Source organism: Galeopterus variegatus, unplaced genomic scaffold (assembly GCF_000696425.1).
Source record: "Galeopterus variegatus unplaced genomic scaffold, G_variegatus-3.0.2 Scaffold1527, whole genome shotgun sequence".
NCBI classification, from domain to species: Eukaryota; Metazoa; Chordata; class Mammalia; order Dermoptera; family Cynocephalidae; genus Galeopterus; species Galeopterus variegatus.
The window spans coordinates 62888-88987 of NW_007727638.1; the positions used below are offsets into that span (position 1 = coordinate 62888).

The following is a 26100-nucleotide window of genomic DNA, read 5'->3' on the forward strand; positions in this document are numbered from 1 at the left end:
GCGGGAGCGCTGCCGCGCTCCCAAGCAGCGCACTGTAGCAGTGCGCCACCAGGCCGGCCCAGGTCACTGATCCTTTTTGAGTTAACTTTTCATATGGGTAGGGTAAGGGTCCAAATTTATTCTTCTGCATGTGGATATCCAGTTGTCCCAGTATCATTTGAGAAACAGTCCTTTCCCCATTGAATGGTCTTGACACTGTTGTCGAGAGTGTTTTAACCAGCTAATGCTCTTTTGCAGGTTTTTGTTGAAATGTGGCTTCATCATTATTCCTTGGAGATGTACCAAAAAATGCAATCACCTCATGCCAAGGTATGTTTTTGTAGTTTTTCTTTCTGTCTCCTACCTCTGGCCCTGGTCAACCTGAATTTCCTCCACCTGAGTTAGTTTTCATGGGCTGGATGGTGGGAAGCAGAAACCCACCCTCCACCCTTTGCTCAGATATCAAACAAAATGTGGGTATTATTCTCCAGTTCTGTGGGGGACTTGCACCCCGATGGGTGGGCACTTGAGGCCTGAAGGTCTGTCCTTTCTGGGGTCCTCCCTGTGCTGCTTCCAGAGCCGTCTGCCTGGCAGCAGGAACAGATGAGGTTGTGATGCTCTTGCTCTCGGGGTAGAGGAGCAGTGGATGCCTCGGAGGGTCATATCCCAGTCTGTCCCCTCTACCATCAGTAGTGCCTTTGTGCTTTCCAGTGAGGTGGCCCTGGGCAGACCTCCGCCCACTGTGGTGACCTTGAGCCTCCTGTGCCTGCCCACACTGCCCTCCCACCTCCTCCAGAGCATCAGCAAGCAGCTGCTTTGTGGTGGGTGGGGCCTGTGCCCTCCTGCATGCAGCCTGGCCTGCTTTCCCCTCCTCTTCCTCCTCTTCACCTCCCTCTTCCCCGCCCCAAGGCAGCACACTTGTTTGCAGAGGTGTGGAGGTGACAGAGTCCTTGGGACCCTCCAGGTGTCACTGTTCCTGGGGCCAGCACCCCTCTGAGTTTGTCAGTGTAAAACAGTTCAGTTAGTGAGGAGCAGGGTGGGCAGTTGGATTCACACTCAGTGAAAAAGCTTGAATCACACACTCCTAGTCCCTTGTCAAGGGCAGTGTCAGCTACACGGTCTGCTGCTCGCAGCTTCTGTGCATCAGTTTGCCTGGTAGACTTTGATTTTGTCACTGCTGGACAGAGTTCTTGACGGCTCTGTGGGTGATGGAGTTAAAATTGAGGAGGGTGTCCCGTGCCTCTTCATCTCACTCTGGGGAGAAGCTGTGGTGCTGCTCCTGCTGCCAAGTTTGCGCCAGTTCTGCGGCACTGTGCTCTGCATGAGGAGGCTTGGGGTGCAGCCCCTGCTGCTCTCTCAAAGCACAGGGCGCTCTAAGACTCCATCCTAGGCCTTGAGTCACAAATAGTCCAGAGTGCCCTTCCTGCTTCTCGAGCAGACTTGCTGTGTGTTCCTGGCTGGCGTGTATGGGGGCCTGGCTTCCCCATGCCTCGTTCCCAGGGCCCCGCTTCTCCTCTGGGGCCCTGAATGCCTTGCTCCACGCCTGTGCATGTGGCTTGGCCTGGCAAGGCAGAGGCCGCTTCTCTGTGTTGTCTTCCTGTCTGCCCATTCTGTCTCCAAGTGAGTGGAACACAGCTGCTTTCCAGAAAGGCCCTTCTGGACTGTCATCTATGAGGATTCTATGTCCTCATGGGCAGTAGGCTGGGCCTACCAGGGCAGGACGTGCCTCTCCTTCCTCATGGCCAGACCTTAGGGTGAGTGAGACCTGCTCAGTATGACTGGCAGTGAGGGGACCCAGGCACCCAGAGAGGCTTTGCCCTCTGTTTCTATTTTTTCTTTTATTTAATATTGGTATATTAACCACCGCGCTTCCCAAGCGGCGCACTATAGCAATGCGCCACCGGGCCGGCCCCTCACAAAAGCTTTGATTTGATGAAGTCCAGTTGTCTGTTTTTTCTTTTGTTTAATATTAGTATATTGGTGTCGTATCCAAGAAATCATTGCCAAATCCAATGTCATGTAGTCTTTCCTCCCATGTTTTCTTCTAAGAGTTTATGGTTTTAGCTCTTACATTTAGGTCACTGATCCTTTTTGAGTTAACTTTTCATATGGGTAGGGTAAGGGTCCAACTCTGTTCTTCTGCATGTGGATATCCAGTTGTCCCAGCATCATTTGTTTGAGAGATTGTTTTGTTTTTTGCCTCAATAGGGATTGTTTTGTTTTCTGTTCTCTCCCTATTGAGGCAGAAAACAGAACCTGAGAAAAGTGGGTGGGTGGGAGCTGGGGAAAGACACCTGCCGAGGTGCACATCATTCAAGGCCCCTTACTGTTTATTCTGGTGTGCACTGCACCTGCCGTACAGAAGTTCTTGCCAGGCCCCACCTAGCCCTGATTTCTGGAGGCAGGGGGTACAGCTCCTGGGATCATGCTCCATGGCCAGGATGGGTCCAGGGCACATGCCTGCTCCCTGGCGGCTGCCATGGAACTGCCCTGTGTTCCCACAGGCCCAGGCAGGGGACCCACTGGGGAACTGTTTGCTCCCAGATTCCTTCCCAAGAGCTGCAGCTGAGCCCCGGTCTGGCCTGAGGACAGAGGGCTGTAAGGGCCGACGCCTCTGCTTATTCCTGCCCTGCTCTGCGTGTCTTCTCAGCACCTGCTGTGCACGTTCTGTCCTCTCTTGTGTGAGGCCCGGTGGGCATGCGGCGCTGGGCTGCGGGGTGCTTTGGCAGGCCTCGACGCTGCAGGGAGGTAGGGGGAGACTCCTGGGAGGGGCCAGACAGCATGTCAGCTCGTCTGTCATCCCAGTGTCCTTGACCATCCCAGCCTCAGGGTTCCTGCTGCCTCTGGGTGTGTGTGGTGGTCCAGATTCTTGGGGGTTCCTGCCCTTAGGAACTCTGTGTGCCTGCAAGGTGGGGGTCCTGGTGAGGTAGAAACTGTCTTCCCAGAGTTAGAACTGATGAGTACACCACCTTTAACAATTTCCAGAATGTGGGGTGTGGAAGGAAGAGGTTGGGGCCTGGTGGCTGAGTTTGTGCTTGTCTATTTTCTTTTTTAAATTTTTTTGGGGGCGGCTGATAAGGGGATCTGAACCCTTGACCTTGGTGTTACCAGCACCACACTCTAACCAAGTAAGCTAACCAGCCAGCCCCTATGTGCTCATCTTTGTGCTGCTCTTGGGAACCTGTTCCCATCCTTTCAATTCTCAGAGAGAACCATTCACGGAGGGGACATTGATTGGGTTTCAGACACATAGGAATTGATCATATCATATACTGATTTGGTAAACTCAAAACAGCCTAGGGAAATTCAATTAATTATATGTATATGTTTTGCTGGTCAGAGTCTTTCTGGAATTGGCTTCTCAAAAGTTTCCTCTCTGAGCCTCAAGGCCTTCAGGGCCTTGGTGGCCAGCAGCTGTCCCAAGCAAGCCCGTGGGTTCCTGGCAGGCTGCCTGCCACACCCAGCGTGGTCTCAGGGTTGGGGAGAGCAGTCCCTTTGTAGGACAGTGAATTGGGCTGACCCCATGGAGCTGGAGAGGCCTTTAGGCCCCAGTGACATCGAGGAACCTCCCAGGTGATCTTGAGTGTCTGTCTGTCCCTTGGCCTACAAGGCTAAGGAGAGTTCCCACCATGGGCCTGGCTGTGGGTTTGTCTGCACCAAGAGGGTCCGTTCGGGGCTGCTGAGAGGGGTGGTGTTTCACTGGCCTGAGACGGCTGGGGCTGCAGTTGTTTGGATTGTCACTGACCATGCTTTTGTTTTTGTTTTTTTGTTTTTTCTCCTTACCTCTGGGCTCGTTCTCACTGTTTTCTTTCTCTCCCCACCTCCCCATTTCCCTGTTCTGTCTCCATCTCTCCCCATCCTCATCCTCCACCCTCCCTGCCTCTTCTCTTGGCTTCTCTCTGTTTCGTTGTCTCAGCTGGAGGTTCTGCACTACCGGCTCAGTGTCTCCAGCGCCCTCCACAGCCCTGCCCAACCCAGCCTCCAGGCCCTCCACGCCTACCAAGTACTGACTGCTCCTGTTTTGTTCCTCATCCTCCCCCATGGTGTGAGCACAGAGTGCATGTCAGTGCAGCGGCAGGGCGAGGGTCTGGCCTGGCTGGCTATGAGTGACTTGGGCCCATTTTAAGCAGAGCAAAGCCTGTGTGTTGGGTGGGGAGGAGGCAAGGGTCAGCCTTCAGCCTGGCCTGGCTCCCAGCTTTGTAGGCTAGCCTGGTTTTGGGGTGTGTGGCCATGTGATGGAGTGAGTGAGGCAGATGGCCCTGACTGGCCATGGAGTCACAGGACCTGCCTGGCTAAGCACCTAGTCAGTTGTGGGCCCAGCTTTGTAGGCTAGCCTGGTTTTGGGGTGTGTGGCCATGTGATGGAGTGAGTGAGGCACATGGCCCTGACTGGCCATGGAGTCACAGGACCTGCCTGGCTAAGCACCTAGTCAGTTGTGGTGTCACAAGTTCTCAAGTGTTGGAGGGCTCTGTGCTTGGCCCTGGTTTGAGGCAGCTGAAATAGTCAGGCCTATGCAGTGGCCTGACTCACCCCCTATGTGGGTCCTGGTTCTCCAGAAGTGGCTAAGGATGCAGAGGCCCAAGAACTTAAGGGTGGTGCTGGTTCAGAGCCTTCACTCAGGCTGGAGGCTGCAGCTGCCCCCAAGGCTGGTGTGAGGCAAAGAGGTAGGAAGAGCTTTGGGCTCAGTCGCACAGCCCAGAGGCTGGCAGTCCTTGCAAGTCCAGCCGGGGATGGGCCTTCTCTTGTTGAGCCCCAGCCACTCGTAGACTCCCAGAGGCAGATGGGAGCAGGTGATAATCTCATGGAGACTGTGGTCTGCTTAGGCAGAAATGACAAGTGTGTGGATGGATTTGAGGCTAGTGAAGTGGAGTTTAGAGCTGTAGGGTATTCAGGGATGACAGAGTTTGCTCATTTGTAAGAAACAGTGGAAACGTGGAGCCGTGCTTGTGATCAGGGGTCTTTCCAGCTCACCCAGGGAAGGAGTACACAACTGAACTTGAACTTGAGCACAAGATGAGAAAACATGGTTTGGACACCGAGTGTCAGTGGGATGGGGTGATGACCGCAGCACACAGTGGGCTTCCTGTTCAGGAGCAGCAGCTGCAGAGAAAGAGAGGAAGGCCCAGAAGGCCCAAGCACAGAGTGGGGTCCCGGGGAGAGCCTCTGGCTCCATTCACCCCCCAGCAGGAGAGGCAACGAGGGGCCAGCTGAGCCTGGAAGCTGGGCCCTGGGGGAAACGCTGCAGGCTTGGGGGAAGTGTCCTTGAAAAGTAATCAGGCGGAGGAGGCCGAGTGTGACCATGACTGGAGACCTCACATTGTAATTTGGCCCAGGAGGGGTGGGGAGCTGGGAGGGAGGAAATCTGGCTGGGAAAACCTAGTGGGAAAATAGCCTGAGAGGGGCCCTTGTGATTGCTGGGGGCAGGGGAAAGCTGGAGCCTGGCTCTCCAGAGACCGTGGAAGGATGGGGCAGCTGGGGCACGTGTAGTTCCTGGGTGGGGGCCATCTCCCCAGAACTGAAAGGACAGTGTCACAGCTCAGGATCCCAGGCTGGGGTCAGAGCAAGGGGCAAGGAATGAGACCATGGAAAAGGGGAAGGGAAGGCTCCTGGAAGGGAGGTGTGGCCTGGCTCTGATGCCCTTCCAGGCTTTCAGTGTTAGTATCACTGTTGTGCGTCCTGCTTTCTTCCTTACTTCAGAATGATGCAAAGTCATTGCCGAAAGGCTTAAAACAGAGATAGACAGAAGAAATTGACCTCCCACCCTGTAGTGCCATCCTTAGACTTAGCCACTGACCTGCAGGATGTGTCACCGGACCTGTGGAGGCATTTTCATGACAGGGAGTCCTGAGTGGACGGTGACATGGGCAGAAGCCTGTTCGTGGTCTGCTGCGTCTGGGGCATGTGAGGAGGCCAGGCCCTGTACCAGCCTCAGCATTGCAAGTTTATCGAGGCCCAAGGTTGGGGGCAAGTGTAGGGAGGGGAGTGCGGCTGCGTAGACTCAGGGTCCTGCCTTCAGATGCCCTCCCGCAGTCTACTCAAGCACTGAACAACCAGAAGAACCCCACAGCCGGCAAAAAAGGCTTTCCTCTTGGATCTTGGTCTCAAAGATCCTGCATTTACATTGTGAATGAGATGTTTGGCTCACGAACTCAATGGTGCTCTTGCCTTGGAGATTGTAGCTGACCACATGTCCATTGTCAAAGAGGAAATGACATGCGGGCTCCCCCCAGGCTGAGCCCCCATCTGGCCTTGTCCAGGAGGGGGAGGAGGTGGAAGGGGTTGGGGTTGTGGCCAGAGGAGGAATTGGGGAGGAAGGAGAAGCTGTGGGCCCCAGCAAGCTTTCTGCACATGCCCGGAATATAGGCAGAAGACCCTGCATCCAGAGCTTGGGTGGGACGCTGGCTGGCCCTGATCCCTGCTCCCTGCTACTCGTCCTCTGGCTGGCCAGAAGGTGGACACCCCTGAAAATCAGCACAGGCCGCAGTGCCTGGTGGGCCATGACCTGTGCCACCCACTGAGGATGTGTGGCCATGCTTTGCAGAAGCGGGGTTTGAGGCCTGCTGGGAAGCACTTGGCACGTTTGTGTGCTTAGCAAGCCTTCTTGAGATCAGAGTGAGGGTACTGGGTTCAGCACTTCACTGCTGTGAGCTCATCTCAGTTCAGACTGAACATGTCCACTGCGTGCCAGGCCCAGAGGTGGCCCCACTCCCGGGCTGGCCCAGGGGTGAGACGTGGTCAGAGCTGGGGGCTTCCTGGGCCCTGATGCCTTCCTCCTCCTACTCCCCTTAGGAGGCGTTCACACCTACCGAGGAGCACGTGCTTGTGGTGCGCCTGCTGCTGAAGCATCTGCATGCCTTCGCCAACAGCCTGAAGCCCGAGCAGGCCTCCCCCTCTGCCCACTCCCATGCCACCAGCCCCCTGGAGGAGTTCAAACGGTGCTTGTGGGGCAGGGCTCCTGTGGCCTCTCCTCCCCCCTCCTCCTGTACACTATGATCTTTCCCGTGGGTGAGGGGTGGCCCCTTCCTGCTCAGAGAGCATGTGAGGCCTCTGCAGGGCTGGGTGTCGGGAACTCTCCCACACTCCTGGGCCTGTCTCCTCACCTCACCCTACCCCTGCTGCCAGCTGCGTCTCCAGCTCCCAAAGCCTGTCCCTCCAGACCTGCCCTCTCCAGTGGAGGGTCTTGCTGCTCCCTCTCATCCCCTCTTTCCCAGTGGTAGAGGGAGCTCTGCACTGAAGCCATGCCCTCCCCTTCCTCCTCCTCCTCTGTCCCAGGCCGACTGGGGCCAACAGAGCAGGTGACTTGTGTGGGGCTGAGGTGAGGTGCATGCAGGAGCCACACTGGCTCAGCCACTTGCATGCCGTGTGTCTTGGGATGTTTCCTAACCTCTCTGAACCTTGGTTTGTAGAAAGGGATTAAAACAGGTCTTACCTCCAGGGGGTGCCCAGTGCTCCCTACTGGCAGAGCCGAGCCTCACAAATAGGAGCTGTTGGGTGAGCAGCAGCAGGTGACCCTCCCCTCCCCCGCAGGGCTGCCGTCCCGAGGTTTGTCCAGCAGAAGCTCTACCTCTTCCTGCAGCACTGCTTTGGCCACTGGCCCCTTGACGCGTCATTCAGAGCTGTGAGTGTCGTCATGTCATACCTTTGCCCTCTGTGTGCCTGGTGAAGGAGGTCCCATGGGCCAGAAGAGGGAGGGAAGTGACTGTCACTGCAGAGGCCTTAAAGAGGCGATCTTGGTGGCCACATGTTTGAGTTTCCAAAGCAAACCCTCAGGTACAGTAGAGCTCTGCCCTGACCCAGCTGTTTGTCGATGGGCAGGTTCCTGACCTCACCCAGCTGTGCTCAGCTCTCAGCTGGGAAAAAGCACTCATGACCTCGACTTCTGAAGGTCTGGTGTAAGGGTCAGACGTCGCGGGGATATGCAGGTCCCTCCTGCACCCTCTCGGGGGTTGCGGGAACAGCCGATCTCGATCTCTCATTGGTATCTGTATCGAGGTCAAGGAGAACAGCCAGAGCCTGTGGCGCCCCTGCCCTCCCCCAGCAGAGTGCAGGCCCCACTGCTCAGGCGTTGGCCCTTCCTACCTCAACTGCCTCCCGGGAGCCAGGCCCCAGGCCACCGGAGGATTTTACTCAAAGCCCAGACAGCTCCAGCCCCATGGCCTCCAGCTGCTGGGTCCTCAGAGCACACGTGTCCCTCACCAGGTGCTGGAGATGTGGCTGAGCTACCTGCAGCCGTGGAGGTACGCACCTGAGAAGCAGGCTCAGAGCAGTGACTCCCAGCCCCGGTGTGTGTCAGAGAAATGGTGAGCCCCTGGTGGCCTCCTGTGCTCTTCTCCCAGGTCCTATGGAGTGGGCACGCAGGCTGGCTCTTCCTTGACCAAACCTTGTCAACTCTGAAATTGATTTTCCTAGGAGACAGTGGGGATCCTTTGTCCTGCCCCTTGCCCTGTACTGTATCCTCCTGGCTCAAATGAATGCTCATGGTCGCCCCCAAACCTCCACCCTCAACCCTTCCTCACTAGCACAGAGCAGCAGTTGCCTCTCTTTCATCTCCCACTTGCTCCTCATAGCGGACCCCCAGGCTGACCCCCAGACTTCCACGGGACCTGGTTTTGCCAGTGGCCACTCCTCTCCTTGACCATCTCCCTCTTTGCGCCCCTCTGGTGTTTCTTCTCTCTGCCTCGTCAGGCTCTGGGTCAGCCTCCCATGGTGGCCCATGGTGGTGTTGGTCCTCTTGGACAGGAGCCTCATCCTTAATTGAGAATCCGTTGTCCTTAGGGGACTTACGTCTCACCTTCCTCTGTCCTGCCCTCTTCCCTGCCCACCCAGAGTCCCCCTGAGCTGCCACCTTCCTGAGATCTTGGCCAGGGAGAATCTGGAAGCCTGGGAAGAGCAGGGACATGAGGGGGTGTGGCCCAGTGGGGCCCCTGCCTCCTGCAGGAAGTCTGGCCCCAACATGCCACCTCGGTCCCCAGGGCGCCCTTTGTCCAGGAGAACCTGCTGATGTACACCAAGCTATTTGTGGGCTTTCTGAACCGTGCACTCCGCACAGACCTGGTCAGTCCCAAGAACGCACTCATGGTGTTCCGAGTGGCTAAAGTCTTTGCCCAGCCCAATCTGGCCGAAATGATCCAGAAAGGTAAGTCCCAAGCCCTGGTCCAGCCAGGTAGGCCCTGCCCTGACGCTGAATTGGAGCCATTAGAGCCAGGCCCTTAGCTGGCAGGAAGCAGTGCTTAGAGAAGGACCCATGGAGCCAAGTGTGCCTCATGGGCTCTCAGGGGGCCTCAGCAAAGGTTGCTTTGGGGACTCCTGGTGCATATCAGCACGGTGAAGCCTTTCAGACTGGCTGAGCCTTCTTTCCCTGTGAAAGCAGAACGCTGGGGGTGGCTGCAAAGCCTGGAGCTGCAGCCCCTGTAGAGCTGCTCTCTCTCCCTGGGGACTCAGGAGGCGATCTTCTTGGTCCCTTTCATGTTTGCTGGGTGTTGGCTTCCGTTGCTCCCTCCTGGTGTTTGCCTTCTGTGAGCACTGGCAGCTATCAGCCACCTACCACACAAGACACCTCTTAGGCTGTTCCTCGGGAGCGCTCTGGGTGTTGGCTTCCGTTGCTCCCTCCTGGTGTTTGCCTTCTGTGAGCACTGGCAGCTATCGGCCACCTACCACACAAGACACCTCTTAGGCTGTTCCTCGGGAGCGCTTACCACGGTCATGGCTCCCAGGAGGTGGGAACCAGGCTTGTCTTCTGCCTGCCAGGTGAGCAGCTGTTCCTGGAGCCAGAGCTCGTCATCCCTCACCGCCAGCATCGGCTCTTCACAGCTCCCACGTTCACTAGCAGCTTCCTGTCGCCATGGCCGCCAGCTGTCACTGATGCCTCGTTCAAGGTGAAGAGTCATGTCTACAGCCTGGAGGGCCAGGACTGCAAGTACACCCCAATGTTCGGGCCTGAAATCCGGACTCTGGTGAGTGGGTCAGAGGCGCTGCCCAGCCACAGGGTCCCTGAAGCTGGGGCAAGCCACAGAGCCAGGGAGGGCACACACGCTTCAGAAAGAAAAGAAGGTTGGGTGTTGATAGGCGCTGCCGTATCTTCCCCCCACCTCCTTTTTTTCAGTCAATTCTAATTTTTTTCTGATAACAAAGGTAGTGTTTGTCTGGAAACTTTTCACATTTAGAAGATCCTCCATTAGTCTTTAAAAGTCCTCACAGAAGCTGCCCCTCAGGGTTGTTAGCTCATCTGGGTGTGCGCCCCCTGCCTGGATAGTGGCACCCACCATCCATGCTGTTGGTGCCTGGGTGCCAGGAGGTGGCCCCTGAGCTGGTCCACTTGCCTGTGCCCCTCGCAGGTCTTACGCCTCGCTCAGCTTATCACGCAGGCCAAGCAGACGGCCAAGTCCATCTCTGACCAGTGTGTGGATAGCCCGGCCAGTCGCTCCTTTTTGTCATGGCTGGGCTTCTGCCCTGTGGATGCAAACAGCTCCTACACAGCTAATGACCTAGACGAGATGGGGCAGGACAGCGTCCGGAAGACAGATGAGTACCTGGAGAAGGCCCTAGAGTACCTGCGCCAGATATTCCGAGTATGAGCTGTGGGCTTGCCCTTTCCTGGGGGCCCCCTCCTGCCTCACCTCCCTGCCTTACCCATGGTTAGCCACGCACCAGTCACAGGCCTTGCACACATGACCCTGGCCTGGCTTCTGCTGCAGGGGACCCTTGGGCTTGTCTTTTGGGAGGCAAGCCCACAACCAGAAGGCCACGTCTGGGTCCTTTTGTTGTTACTGTTGGAGGCCAGTGGGGTGAAGAGCAGCCCCTCCGTTCATGTTGAGATGGAAAGCCGAAGTGTTTCTCTCTGACAGCTCAGCGAAGCCCAGCTCACCCAGCTCACACTGGCCCTGGGGGCCACTCAGGATGAGAACGGGAAGAAGCAGCTCCCTGACTGCATCGTGGGGGAGGATGGGCTCATCCTCACGCCCCTGGGCCGGTACCAGGTAAGAGGCCAAGTCTTGGAGGGCATCCGACAGGGCCCCTGACCTGTGTGTGACCCCTTACCCCCCAAGCAGGGACTGCTCCTTTGAGTTGTTGGCAAAGATGTATTTTCTGAACTGCCTGCATGGCCTGGGTTTCTAGATCATCAACGGGCTGCGAAGGTTTGAAATTGAGTACCAAGGGGACTCGGAGCTGCAGCCCATCCGGAGCTACGAGATTGCCAGCCTGGTCCGAGCACTATTCTGGCTGTCATCCGCCATCAACCGCAGAGTGAGTGAACAGGAGGGTGGGCCTGGCCTCTTCTGGAAATGGCCCCAGGCAGCACCCTCACCTCAGCACTCCCATTCAGTCCTGCAAACCTGGGAGAGTCTGGGTGGAGAGTGGTCTGTGAGGGAGAGCTTTCCCCTGAGTCCCTGGGTGGCCTGTGAAGGTGGGCGTTCTGCTGTCCCAAGGCCTGTGCTGCCTGCTGTCCCCACTCCCATCTGTGCCTTTGTGCTTCAGTTTGCAGGTCAGATGGTGGCTCTGTGCTCCCGGCATGACTTCCTCGGCAGCTTTTGTCGCTACCACCTCACTGAACCTGCACTGGCCAACAGGCACCTGCTGAGTCCCGTGGGGCGGAGGCAGGTGGCCAGCCAAGCTCGGGGCCCCAGGCTCAGCCTGCGCTTCCTGGGCAACTACCAGACGCTGCTCTCGCTCCTGCTGGCCTTCTTTGTGGCCTCTCTGTTCTGTGTCGGGCCCCTGCCCTGTGCTTTGCTCCTCCTCCTGGGATACCTCCTCTATGCCATGGCCATGACGCTGCTGACCGAGCGGGGGAAGCTGCACCAGCCCTGACGGGGTCAGCCGATGTCTCCAGAGCAGACAGGGTGCATTTGCCACAGGCCCCTCCCTTGGGCCTGAGAGGCCAAGGGAGGCCTCTTCCAAGCCAGAGCCTGTTCATCTTGGGCCTTCTAGGGGGTGTTTTCCCACAACAGTGGAGTCATCTGGAAGAAACTGAAATGAGAAGGGAGAGCAGTCCTGGTGGCGTGACAACCGAGCCCAGCCGCCAGCCCTGCCCTTCCTCTGCTATCAAGGCCTTTCTTTTTCAGTAACTGTTTTAGGATTTTGCCGTGTAAAGCTGAACAGCTAGTGTGCTGATGGCCAGCTCTGGGTCTTATTCTCCCTGGAGGGCCATCCTCAGCCTTGGCCTCTCCCCTTTGGCTGTCCTTGAGCAGGGCAGGTTGTGACATCTCCTCTGCCTGGGTGATTCCAGGAAAGCTGCTCTGCCTCCACTCCAGCGAAGAATCAAAGTTTCTAAGAGATTCCTGAGAAAACTAGATAGTAGACCTCCTCTGATCTCTCACTTTAAAGCTACATTTTGCCACCACATTTGGCAAAGCATAGTCATTCTCCTTCCTGTTCTCCCAGCTGTTCCAAGGCTGGGCCATAGAATTCCACTTCTGAAGAGATGAAGACTCTCTGAGCGCACAGGAACTTGACAGGACAGTGCTTCGCCCCTGATCCCTGAGCCATTGAGCAGGAGCAGCAGCCCAGTGTCGCGCCCCACTGTGCCCTGTCATGGTTGGATGCTGGCCTTTGGTAGGCATGGGGGCCACACACGGTCGATGGAATCAGGTCCTACTGGCTTTTGGGCTACAACCAAAGATGGTCAAAGCATTGTTTGTATCTTCAATAAAATCAAGTGCTCAAGACACAGGAACCTTTTGATAATATTGACGTATTCAAAATGTACACCAGTTATGTGTTCACTATCAAAAACAAATCACAAGCGCCGGCCCGTGGCTCACTCGGGAGAGTGCAGTGCTGATAAACACCAAGGCCATTGGTTCGGATCCCTATACAGGGATGGCCAATTAGCTCAGTTGGGAGAGCGTGGTGCTGACAACATCAAGCCAAGGGTTAAGATCCCCTTACCGGTCATCTTTAAAAAATATATATATATATCACCACAGAGTCTCACACCTTCATTCATCCTACAGGTGATGCACCAGTGAGACCAGCATCTCAGCAGTGATTTTTATTTATTTATTTATTTTTATTTTTAAAAATATATATATATATCACCACAGAGTCTCACACCTTCATTCATCCTACAGGTGATGCACCGGTGAGACCAGCATGTCAGCAGTGATTTTTATTTATTTATTTATTTTTATTTTTATTTTTATTTTTTCGTCTTTTTTCGTGACCGGTAACGGGATCGCAACCTTCGGTGTTGCGCCCGTACCACGACCAGCAATGGGATCGCAACCCTCGGTGTCACGCCCGCACCGCGCTCAACCAGTGAGCGGACCGGTCTCTATATGGGATCCGAACCCTTGGCGGAGCGCCGCCATACTCCCAAGCGCCGCACTCTACCGGGTGTGCCACTGGGCCAGCCCTCAGCAGTGATTTTTAAACTAAGCCTTTGTTTTTGGTGTGTGTGGTTTTTTGTTCTTTTTTTTTTTTTTAACAGTTTTCAAATTGTAAACGTTGGGCTTTATAGTTGATGTAAACTCAGAATAATGGCATTTTTGGGCCTGTGACCAAAAATCAAACCCATCTTGTAACTGACAATGGATCTGAATAAACCCAGTCTTGCTTCTGAGTCTTCCAGTGCTGGGTCTCATCTCTGGTAAGTTCACCCACACAGGGACCCTGCTGACTTGGAAATTGCAGAAACGGCAGCTGGGCACTCTGCTGTCCACAACTTTGGTCTTCATTGACCTTCCTGGGGACACACTTCCCCAGTGGAGTGGGCATGTGCTGCCCCCGCCTCCCCATGATTCCAAGTGCCCAGAAGGAAGAGGCAAGGACTCTGTGGCCACTGTCCCCTGACACAACATCCCGGTGGGAGGAAGGTGGCCCAGGTGGCTAGTTACTGACTGGTCCACATCCTGCCTATGCACAGACCCCCATCCAGCCAGGGTGGGCTTGGAGGGAGAGGCTGTGTTCTGTCCCTCTGTCCTGGTGCCAAGGTCTCACCATGGGGCTGGGCCTGGATCATGAGTTGCTCGAGAGAATTGAATGAATAATTTAGTGAGCTTTGGAGCCGACATGCGTCGTGTGCTCAGGAAATGATTCTGTGCATGGTTCCCAGCTGGACAGTGACATGGATGGAGGCTTGGCCTGCATAGCCTGCACCCGCCCACCTACAGGAGGCCTCTGGTCACAAAGCTGTTGGCCAGCTGTTCCTGGGGTGCCTGGGGAGGGGCCCTGAGTCGGAGGCCCTGGGAGGTGCTTGTGCCCAGAAGTGGGATGCAGAGACATAAGTGCCAAATCCTAGGGATCCCCCAGTACCCTCTGGTATCCCCAGGGCATTTAGGACCCCATTGCTGGGCTTTGACTTGCAGGGGGCTCCCAGGGGCTGTCTGGGCATCAGCCCTTTAACGCTTGGCCAGAGCACTCACAATGTGGGAGAGTCCCCAGGTGGGTGAGTTCACCCCAGGACCATGGGACTGGGCAAGGGACTCCAGGCCTTGGAGGAAGGAGTCGGCCGCAGGTCGCAGATTTAAGTACCTCAATCTGTGTTGTGTAAGTGGATCCAGCTGCCAGATGTGTGGGCAGCTGCCGGAGAGGCCCTGGGTGCTGGGCCCAGCTGTGGATGTTCTTTTCTGGGTCAGGAGACTGTGGAATAGCTGGCGCACTCCTGCCAGGGCCCCTCCTGTTGCTTGGCTGGATAAAGCCTCCTTTCCCTTGGTTTTTTATTGTTTTATTTTGGGGGGCTAAAAAAAAAGTCAGAATTCATAAAAAGAAGATAGAGCACCCATATTCCCACCACACCAAATTAACCACCACAACAATTTGGTTATGTTTGTCTCCAGTGCTGTTTTTAAAAATTGATGTAAAACTTACATATGGCAAAATGCATGGCGTTAAGTCTTTGGATCGGTGAGTTGTGAGAACTGGGGCTACTGCTAATGCAGACCCCCCTCACCGTGTAGGGTGACACCACTGATGGAGACTCCACTCGCTGAGTAGGGTGCATCCCCCGAGCCCCTGCAGCCCCTCCTGTCTGTCCCTCTCCCCACTGGCAGTGGCCCTGCAACTCTCAAGCTTCGTGCGGCGGGAGCCTTAGGCCCTGGCTCTGGCGCTGAGCAGTGTGCTGAGGCCCTTTCATGGCATTGCGTGTCCTTGAAGTTCATGCTGTTGTCTGTTTTTGGTTCCTGGGCAGTGTTCTCTGAATAAAGTAAAACATGGTCTGTTCACTGGTCACCTGAAAAATTCATATCCAGTTTCTGGTTGTCTGAGTCAGGGGCTGAGAGTGTGCGTGTACGTCTGTGTGTGGACATGTTCTTGTTTCTCGTTGTATGAACCATGTTCTTTATTTCCTGTATGTGATGTTTTGGGGGCACCTTGTAGACCTGAGACTTCCCCTCCCAGGGTCAGCTCACATCCGGGGTGGAAAGCCGGGCAGACCAGCCGACCCAGGCTGTGCTCACCATCCACCCATCAGACTCCCACTCACCCAGCCAGAATTTCCTGCCCCAGGCCAGCCCCGGCCAGGTGCCAGCTGCTGCAGACCCCTTCATGGCACGATACCTGCACAACTATTCATGCAAGGCAGCCGTAGCTGCTACTCAGCCTCCCAGGGAACCCCGTGGCGGCTCTGGCCAGGGCCTCCTACACCCCTCTCAGCCCCTGCCTGGCCCTGGTGCTGCCATGTGGCCCTGCCTGGCGTGATGAGCCCCTGTTCTCGAGAGAGGTGATAAAAGTCTTCTTTCCAGGCTTTAGCCTCTCCTGTGGTCACTTGGCCTCCCTTGTGAACCAGGACCTGGCAGGAAGCCCTCTTGGGCACCTCCCTGTGGGGGCTGCTGGGGTCACAGGCACCCCATGGGAAGAGGCTGCTTCACAGCTTCCCAAAGTGAGTGTGCACTTTGCTTTCCCAGGAGTGTGCAACAGTCCAGCCACTCCATGTCCCTGCCGACACTTGATCTAGCAGGCCTGGTGTGGCCCACACACTCAAGCCCCACTGGCACGTGGGTCCCTTGCTGTGGCAGCAGAGCAGGCACTGTGGTCCCTTGAGCTGAGGCCCTTCGCCACCGTGCCTTTTATAGGACAAGTCTGCTGATCCCTGGGACACCTCATGGCATGCACACAAACTAGTCCATCACTGCACTGACATTTACTTATTCTAGTCTCTTCTATTTCAATCTGTAGAAGAACACTGGTCACAGCCCACTGAACTGATTTGGCCCACAGTTGGAGGCTGCCTAGGATGTGGTGTCCAGCAGTGGAGTCATTAGGCCGTGGGGTTTGTATTCGGTTTTTTTGTTTTTAATTTATTTCATCATCATTATTATTACATTCTAAGATGTTGTTGTGGAGCAGTTGTGGGGGAGGATGAGTGGGAAAAGGGGAGCGGGATAAGGCAGGTGGAGGGGGGACATGGTTGAGGCCTGTGGCACGCCCCTTATTCCAGCAGGGGAGGGAGCCCAGGGGGCTTCCAGCAGCAGCTCAGTCATGGTTGGGCTGAATGCGGACGTCAGGTGGCATGGCTGAGGTCCTTGGCCCTCCCCTTTCCCTGGCTTGGAGCCCAAGGGGCTTCCAGTCCTTCTAGGATTTCTAGGTGTTCTTTGGTGGCGTTAGACCTATACCAGTTAATATCAAAGTTTGTCTCTGATCTGTGAGCATTTTGTTTTTCTTTCAGTTCTGTGTTGGATTATTTGCTGTTCCCACTACTTAAACTGCACTGGAACTAATTTGTTGTCCTTTGCTTACTTCTAAAATGCGGGACCTTCCTGTGGGGACCATTACTTAAGCCCTGTTGTTGAGCTAAATTGCTTCTTTGCTGCTGATTCTCTGGGGAAGGCTTTTTGTGCAACTCAGGTTTTAATGGTTGGCCTTGTATGTACTTCCTGGTCTTGTGAAGTCTGATACACCTGGGTTGTGTGGAAACTCTGGTCTGGGCCTGAATCTTTTCAGCAAACTGCACCCCCTGCAGTTCTATTTTCCTGACCAGTCTCCACTGAGTGGGCCTGTGCTGATGGGCACATCAGCCATCCTTGCTATGCCCCAGTGTTCCCCTGGTGGGCCTTTCTCCCTCAGCCCCTGCACTCCAAACACTTCCCACGGGATGGGCCATGCACCAGTCCCTTGTGATGACTCACCGGCCTCTGAGTGACTTTTTTCTGTTGTCTGTGGCCCCTGCTCCTATGTGGGTCCACAGGAACCCTGTTAGTGGTCTTGCTGGCCTGGGGGCCACCAAGGCCCTCTTCTCCCTTGCAGCCTCCAAGCAACATCATATGAAGGGCACAACTGTGGCTTTTGCCAGCTCCTGCTCCATGTGCTCACCAGGGCCAGCCCTGAAGTGGATAGGGCATGAAATGGTGGGAGTGGTCCTTTCTCTTTCTCACTGTGGCTTCTCCCGCCTTCATGCACTCTGTAGGTCTTTCCTCCTCTTCCCCTGAGCTCTGGCAGCCCCAGCTTTGCTGTCGTTGTTTTTTAATAGTTGTGAATTGGTCGATCGTGGGAGAGGGTGATGCTGGGGACTGCCTATCCTGTCATCTTGATCGGAAGTCCACCTGTATTCAGTTTTAGAAGATAATGCCAACAGGCTTTCCACATGGTAGTACCATGCACACTTCTGTCCGTAGCAGCTTCCATGACTCTAATCCTGGCTGACATTTCTGGGAACTTGCCTGCCTCATAGGGTGATGTACGTACAGAATGTGCATGAAGCATCTACAGTGCAACCTGGTGCATTTACACAGACTGAACACGCCCATCTAAGCAGCATCCAGGAATCCCCTCTCCAGCCTGGCCAGCCACGACCCTCCCCCAGAGGTAACCGAACACCACTGACTAGTTTTGCCTGTCCTTGAATCTCGGGAGCATGGAATCATGCAAGGTGTGCTCTCGCTGGCCTTGCTCTTCTCAGCCCTGTGCATGGCTTCACCCCTCACTTCCAAAGCCATGGTCCCCCCTGTTCTTCAGGGTCCACCACGTGGCTGTATGCAGGACCATCTCCTGTTGCTGTGGACAGCTCCGGTGCGCGTGTCTGGGAGCAGATGGCTCAGCTGTGGGACGTGTGTGCACTTGGCACAATTAGCTTCTGCGAATCGGGTTGCCAAAGCGCCCGTGATGCTTTCCCTCCTCTACCGGGTGCAGCTGTTCCCATGAGTACCGAGAGTTCTGGACTCTTGTTGGTCTGGCGGGAATACGGTTCTCTCTCACTGTGGTTTAAATTGTGTTTCTCTACTGTTGGGTTGGGTGTCTTTTGTGTTTATCAACTATTCATGTTTCTTCTGTAAAATGTCTATTTTTGTCTTTCGTCAATGTTTTCAATCTCTATTATTGATTTCTACTTCAATTCCTTTGTAGCCAGAGAAGTATTGTTTGATTTCAGTCCTTTCCCATTTGTCGCACTTGTTATTGGACCCAGGTGTGGTTTTATTCAGTGTTCCACATACGTGTCTTCCACCATGTTTTCAGGGAATGTTCTAAAAATCCCAGCCAGGTCAGCGGTTGACAGTGTTGCTCAGGTCTCCTGGATCCTTGCTGATCTTCTGTCTACGTTTTCTAGTGACTCCTGCGAGGGGAGGGTTGATGTCACCTGTTCTTCTCCCAGCTCTGTCCGCTGTTGCTTTATATGCTTTAAAGCTCTGTGGGGTCACGGTTAGGGCTGTTCTGTCCTTTCGGTGGAATGCTCCTTCTCTCCTTACGTAATAATGTCCCTCTTCATCCCTGGTAACTTTCCACATTTTAAAGTCTACTTTTTCCAATAACAGCACAGCCACTCCAGCTTTTTTTCTGGATAGTATTTGCATGATCCATGTTTTTCCATCCTTTATTTTAACCTTTCTTGTGTTACTATATATGAAGTGGGTTTCCTGTAGACATGTAACCACTGCCCCAGCCAGTTGTAGAACATTTCCATCACCCCAGAAAGCACCTCCGTGTCCCTCTGTAGTCCACACCTTCTGCACCTCAGGAAACCACTGACCTGATCTCTGTCTCTGCAGTTACTCTGCACGTGAATGAAACATGCCTTCGTGTAAGTTCTGTTGTTCAGCATGCTGTGGATATGCATCCTCCATGTTGTATGTATGTAACTCACTCATTTTTATGAATATGCTACAGTTTACCATTCCTTGATAGACACTGGGGTGGTTTCCAGTTTGAAGCTGTGTGGAGAAGGCTGCGTGAACATTCATGGACAGGTTGTTGTGGGAACATCTGTTTTCATTTCTTTGGGGCAAATACCTAGCAGTGGAATTGCTGGGTCCAGGAGAGCTGTCCCTTGTCTCTGGGAGGAACTGCTCTCTAATGTGGCTGTGCCACTCCCACTCCTGGCGCTGTGCTCACCTGTGCCTGGTAGTTCCGGTCTTTCTGACATTAGCCACCCCAGTGAGCACGTGGTTTCAATTTACACCTCCCTGGTGCCTAGTGATGTTGGCACTTTTCCAGTTGCTTCTGAGCCGTGCATACGTCTTCTCCTGTGAAGTGTCTGTTGAAATGTTTTGCCCATTACTTTATCGGATTGTCTTCTTTTAATGTGTGGGGGAGTTATTTATGTGTTCTGGATATAAGACCTTTGTCAGGTATATGTGGCAGGACTGTTTCCTCTCTGAGACTATGATGGTGTCTTTTGAAACAAAGCTTTTAATTTTGATGAAGTGTCACTTATTTTTTCTCTTTATGGTTATTGCTTTATACATCCTGTTCAAGAAATCTTTGCCTACCCCAAGGCTGTGAATGCATTCTTCTATTTTTCCTTCTAGAAAGTATAGTTTTATTTATTTATTTTTTTTTAAAAAAGATGACCGGTAAGGGGATCTCAACCCGTGGCTTGGTGTTGTCAGCACCACGCTCAGCTAGTGAGCAAACCAGCCATCCCTATATAGGATCCGAACCCGTGGCCTTGGTGTTATCAGCACCGCACTCTCCCGAGTGAGCCACGGGCCGGCCCAAGAAAGTATAGTTTTAACTTTTATGATTAGGTTCATATATTCTTTTGAATTGACTTTTGTGTGTGGCATGAGATAAGGGTGGAGGCCCAGCACTATCTGTTGGAAAAACTACCCTTTCCTGTTGAAATGCCTAGAAACAGCCTCACCATGTTTTGCTCAACTTTACAGTTGTTTTTGGTCCAGGATTAGTCATACCATCATGGCTAGAAGCGGACAGCCATATCTTGTCTTTTAATTCAATTTGCAAAATTCGTCTTTTTTTTTTTTTTTAAAGATGACTGGTGAGGGGATCTTAACCCTTGGCTTCGTGTTGTCAGCACCACACTCAGCCAGTGAGCGAACCAGCCATCCCTATATGGGATCCAAACCCGTGGCCTTGGTGTTATCAGCACCACGCTCTCCCGAGTGAGCCACGGGCTGGCCCCAAAAATTCATCTTTTAATAAGTGGAACTCTTTTATATTTATTGTAATTTCTTTCTTTGGGATATACTCAGGCCATCTCTCTTCCATGGGAGAAAACTTGATCTAGTAACTGCTCTGCTGGCTGCTCCTAACTTAAAATAAATATTTATGTTTTTCAAGAGCTTAATAAATTGATCTGAAAAATATCTGTCCTGCCCCCTACCTCCAAACAAAACCAGTGTCTTAGCCTTTCTGCAGGAATTCCACCCTTCCACATACCAGCCTCCTTGGAATGATCTAGAATTTTAGTCCTAAATTGCTACAGACATGATTTGTCTGGGGTGGATGGCTTGATCATTCAGTCCATAGTGAACTTTACTATGTTTTTTACTAACCATGGGATTTTCCTGTGTATCTACTATAATTTCTGGTTGTTTTCCTTTTCGCAAATATTTCCTTCATCAGTGTATTAGTCCGTTTATATTGCTTATAACAACATACCTCAAAGTGGGTAATTTATGAAGAAAAAATTGATTGCTTATAGTTTCTGAGGTTGGGAAGTCCAAAGTCCACCTGGTGGTGGCGACAGTGACCCAGGGGTCTCACATTGCAAGATGGTGGAAGCAGAGAGAGAGCAGCAGAGAGAGACAGACTTTCCTCAGAACCACACCCCTGACCACCATTTTTAATCCATTCACTACTGCACAGTCCTACAGTCCAATCACCTCTTCAAGGCCCCACCTTTCAATTACCATAACAGGATTTCCCACCCTGTTAACAGTCACAGTGGGGGCCAAGTTTCCAATACATAAAATGTGAGGGACACAGTTCAAGCATCAATGAGTTTTGGGGGATGTAATTCAATCCACTACAAACAGGATTTTCAAGAAGGATCTTGTGAGTTACCTTTCTGAAGCTTTGTAGGCTTCAGAATATAGTTTTGCCCTGTTCACATAAGTGGTAATGCCACTGGACAGAACATTTGAATATTTTTAATTCGACATGCTAAAGCCACCGTCCTCCCACCTCCTGCTATCAACCTGATCCTTACTCGTCCTTAGCTAGGCTGGATTTCCCCCTGGAAAGATTTTCTAAAGAATTTCCCACTGTCTTCATTACGTGTTGCGTTAATGAATCTGTCCCATTTGGCACTATGAGTCCTTTTAATTTGAGATCTTACATCTTTCGCCACTTCTCACATCTTCAAAAACTAGTTATTGAAGTTTCCTTCTCGGAGACCTCACATGTGGCTGCTAATGCTGGAATTTTCTGTCTGTATCCTTTCTTGATCACTTCTCAGCCTTTTGGCTAAATCAAGTATATCCTTTCTTGAAGCCTCTCAGAGACTTCTCAAGCCTGGTCGGAGAGCTCACTGACAGGTGCCGCTGTGTCCACTGAGTTCTCTCTCCTTTTATGTTCAAACACACGCTGTATCTCTGCTGGTTTTCCTTTATGCCTGTTAATTCTGGCTTCATGTTATCAATACCGCTCCTTGCCCCTGTGGAGATACTATGATTTTCTTGTGCGGCACAGATCGTCGGCGTGTCTCCCTCCATGCTCTCGCTCCTCAGTTGTCTCATTTTCCCCGTTAGTACATCCTCTGAACCTGTGTGTGTGTGAGCGTACGTGTGTGTGTTTGCAAATGCATGTGTGCATGTAGGTATTTGGGGGGACAGTTAATTGTCATGTAATGGCTTCTTATGGACGACGGTCACACACACATGCACATGCACCCTGTGGCCGCAGCTTCCCACAGATTTCATGCTGGGCTCTTAGACTTGCCAAGCCCCCCTCCTTGGCATCTCCAGGCCGGGTTCATGAAAGAGCAGGAGCCTCTATCAGGTGGATGTCTTGTGGTCAGGGTCTTGGGGGGCTCTTCTAGAAATGCACATGTCTTCCCTCCGCGGCGTGGTCCTCAGCAGGTCCTCTTCATCGGTGCCTGCATCCTGCTCCTGCTCCTGACTCTGTTGGTGCTTCTGCACGTCCTTCTCCATGCGTGGCCGGCCGTGGCTAGTTGCCTTCCTCCCCTTGAGCCCAGGATCCACGCTCCCCTCCTACCTCAGGGAAAAGCCCTTGGATTTTGTCCAGGCTCACCGCTACCCAGAAGAGATGCCATCCCTGTCCCCCTCAGCTGGGTGTGGCCGTGTGACTGAGGCCTGGCCAAGAGGAGGTAGCTAAAGATAGCAAAGACTCTTTTTGGGATGGTCCTTCCAGGTCAAGGCCAGACCGTCTCCTGCCCTTTTCTCTTTCCTGTGGTCTGAATGTGATCAGACAGCTGGAAGGAGGGCAGGTGTGCTGTGTCAAGTGGAAACTGCGTGGGGGACGCAGACCGTAGCTGGAAGGATGCACGGCAGCCCTCGCCACTCCCTGCACCTCTGAGGGCACGAGAACCAACTCCCATCTCATCAGAGTCGCTGCTGTTCTTACTGTCACCTGAAGCCACATCTAGTCCTATAGGATGCATTCAGTTATTCTGTTGGAGGTGATAATGTGTTCAGTTAGAACCTCTATTTTCTTTTCTTTTTTTTTTTTTTTCGTGACCGGTAAGGGGTTCGCAATCCTTGGCTTGGTTTCCCCCGCACCGCACTCAGCCAGTGAGCGCACCAGCCATTCCTATATAGGATCCAAACCTGCGGCAGGAGCGTCGCTGCGCTCCCAGCGTCACACTCTCCCAAGTACGCCACGGGGCCGGCCCTAGAACCTCTATTTTCTAAGGAGAGTGCAGTCTTTGTCCCTGGATACAAGCAGAAGTCTCCCAAGTGAGATTCACATTAGCACTATTGTTTTTCTAAATATAAAAAAGGTGGCTTAACTGGCATGACCCCTGCCCCTTCCCCCAAGGGGGCTGTGGTTTCTGGAGCAGCAGCAGCCATCTTGTGGTAAAGAAGAGCAGCCACATGCTGAGGATGGTCAAACAGCCTGGGTCCCTACAAGTGTCCATTTCAGCCCTTAGGACTTTATGTTCGATGGCAAAAATCCTATTTGGTTAAGCCACTGCAGTCAGGTGCATTTAATTAAATGCAGCTAAGCACAGTCCTAGCAAATGCATGCTTCCTAAAGGTCTGTTTTCCACTATTTAAAATTTTTTGAGGTGGAGTCTGCTGTGGATTGAATATCCCCCCAAAACTCACTGAAGCTTGGGCCGGCCCCGTGGCTCACTTGGGAGAGTGCGGTGCTGATAACACCAAGGCCATGGGTTCGGATCCCCACATAGGGATGGCTGGTTAGCTCGCTTGGGAGAGCGTGGTGCTGACAACACCAAGTCAAGGGTTAAGATTCCCTTACCGGTCATCTTTTTAAATAAATAAGTAAAAAGTTTTTTTGTAGTGTGCATTTCTCTGAGTTCCCCTTTTTCCATCGTTATTTGATATTTTGAATCTTGGTTATGGGGCAAGATGACATTATTTACATAAATGTAAAGTTGTTTTCCAGCCAGCCCGGAGCTGCAGATGTGCAGACCCCAGGAAGCCAAGGAAGACATCAGTGACGCTGTGCTGATCCCACCCCTCCAGCAGGCCCCTGATGTAATAGCAAGGACAGGAGCAGAAGCCAGACAGAGCCTTGGTGAGACCTTGCATCTGGTCCCCTCCCTCCTGCTTTTCATTTCCCACGTTCCATTCCCTCAACACCCTCTTCAAAAACCCCTCAGTAAACCTGAATCTGAGATGGCTTTAGTCTGGCCTTTCTCCGTCAGGTTTACTGGAAAGGTGGGTTAGCCTAACATCTCTCCAGGTCACCGGTGTTCCTGAATAAAGCTGACTTCCGTTTTCACCAACATTTGATTTTTGAGTGGTTTATTTTTCAAAGGGGGCAGGCAGCCGGGCCTGTGTGCCCAGTAACAAGCCCAAGACACATCCTAGACGATCCCAGCAAGGGCTCTCCAAGACCCATGTTTCTCAGGGTCTCTGCGTGGGTGAAGCAGGTACTGGTCCAGGAAGCCCCAGTGGGAGGCTCCCTGGGTCACTCCTGAGGGTCAGGAGCCCACAAGCCCCAAAACAGCTGTGCCTTTGGGAGTGGCTGACACTGACCCACACATGTCCAGTGCTCAGGCTGGTGGCCAGTGCGGGCCAGTGCTGGTGCCCACCCAGGCTCACTCAGGGATACATGAGGGGCAGGGAACAGGGTCTTGGGTCACCCAGTAAGATTGTTCCCAATGGCCTGCAACCTCCCTATTTTGCTTTCATCTGCTCTTAGGATAAAAACCAAGAGCCAGGGCCGGCCTGGTGGCGCACTGCTATAGTGCACTGCTTGGGAGTGTGGCGACGCTCCCACCGAGGGTTCGGATCCCACATACAGACCGGCCGCTCACTGGCTGAGCGAGGTGTGGGCGCAACACCGAGGGTTGCGATCCCGTTGCCGGTCCCAGTCCGGTACGGGCGCGACACTGAGGGTTGCGATCCGTTGCCGGTCATGAAAAAAGACAAAAAGGAAAAAAAAAAAAAAACTCAAGAGCCAGAAAGACGCAGCCCAGCTGCGTTCCTGCAATCCTTTAGCATGCTGACCCCGGCCTTGGTGCCCACCCTCCTTGCTGTGCGCCCCTCCCTATTCTCTTCCTGTGTGCTGCCTCCTCAGAGAGCCTTTCTCATCCCATCACAAGGAAGGACCCCTTCTACTTAGTGGCCCAAGTGCTCTTCATGGCAACTATCATGGTGGGGGCCACACCTGTGCTGGGCGAGCACACCTGTGCTGAGTGGACACATTGTGCTGAGTGGACACACCTGGGATGGGTTGCCACACCTGGAGTGGCTGAACACACCAGGAGTGGCTGAACACACCTGTGCTGGGTGGACACATCTGTGCTGTGTGCACACAACTGTGCTGGGTGACCATACCTGTACTGGGTGAGCACACCTGGGATAGGTGGACACACCTGTGCCAGGTGGCCACATCTATGCTGGGTGAACACACCTGTGCTGAGTGGACACACCTGTGCTGGGTGGACACACCTGTGCTGGGTGAGCACACCTGTGCTGGTGGCCACACCTGCAGAACATCTGCCCCCACCTCTCGGGCCATGAACTCCAGAGGGCAAGCAGGCCAGCACGAAGCCCCCATTCACACTGTGAGGGCTCCGGAAGAAGTCAGTCATTTGAGAAAAGGACAATTACAGGAAATGATCACTGTGGCATTTAACAACTTTGGTTGCGTGATCAACATGGGGTAGGCTGTGAAAGTGAAGCCGGGGGTGAGAAGTAGAGATAGGGGCATGTGAATGGGTCTTTGGCTGCCCAGGGCTCCAGCACTGAGAGCACCCACCTCACCCACGCCAATCAAGCACAGCCAGACTGGACGTGGGGACTGAAGCCCTGAGCAGAGATAGGCCCACCACCTGCACCAACAGCGAGGTGTCTATGCTGCCTTAAGAAGAAATTAGAGCGGGAACACTCTGCGGGGAGACATTTGCAGCAAAGATTAGGGTGAAGGAAGTGGACGGTGAAGGAGATCAAGGGACGGTCACTTCGTTCAGCTGTGAAGGTGCCGAGCAGGACAGGGGGACCAGACGTGCTCAAGACACAGCTGAGCACAACATGCACGGGTGGAGATACCCGTCCATCTTAGTAGTGCCGGGTGGGATTTTAAATATAAGTGCACACGAGGGCACTTCAATAAGTTCATGGAAAACAAACTGAAAGTTGATACGAATCTTTCCACAACCTTTTTGAAGATCCCTCATATATTTTTGAAGTTTAAAAATTTCTTTTTCAGAGTGTGACCTATGTTTACAGTTTTAAACACTTTGACTTAAGAAAAAATTAGGCAGCATAGATTGCAGTCCAGGTTTGTGGTCAAAGGCATCTCTAAAAACAAGGCGTGGTGGTTGTTAGATATCAGGAATCACCACAAATCTTTCATGGC

General features: G+C 53.3%; 1 protein-coding gene and 1 non-coding gene across 4 annotated transcripts in view; one reads left to right on the plus strand and one right to left on the minus strand.

Moving 5' to 3' along the window:
- The window catches only part of SMPD4 (sphingomyelin phosphodiesterase 4, neutral membrane (neutral sphingomyelinase-3)), a 24732-nt gene extending 12767 nt beyond the window's left edge, over positions 1–11965 (plus strand). The window contains exons 10-20 of one of the 3 annotated variants that reach the window (XM_008577510.1): positions 238–309; positions 3896–3982; positions 6769–6914; positions 7507–7597; positions 8179–8279; positions 8952–9115; positions 9727–9932; positions 10314–10547; positions 10824–10955; positions 11095–11223; positions 11455–11965. In XM_008577510.1, the coding sequence (XP_008575732.1) occupies positions 238–309; positions 3896–3982; positions 6769–6914; positions 7507–7597; positions 8179–8279; positions 8952–9115; positions 9727–9932; positions 10314–10547; positions 10824–10955; positions 11095–11223; positions 11455–11784 (1692 nt within the window). In that variant the 3' untranslated portion in view covers positions 11785–11965. The remainder of the gene's footprint in view (positions 1–237; positions 310–3895; positions 3983–6768; positions 6915–7506; positions 7598–8178; positions 8280–8951; positions 9116–9726; positions 9933–10313; positions 10548–10823; positions 10956–11094; positions 11224–11454) is intronic. The other 2 variants (XM_008577511.1, XM_008577512.1) reach the window with 2 other exon arrangements.
- TRNAT-GGU lies at positions 3048–3122 on the minus strand. The gene has a single exon. It is a non-coding gene; the product is annotated as a tRNA-Thr (tRNA).
- Positions 11966–26100: the final 14135 nt, after the last annotated feature.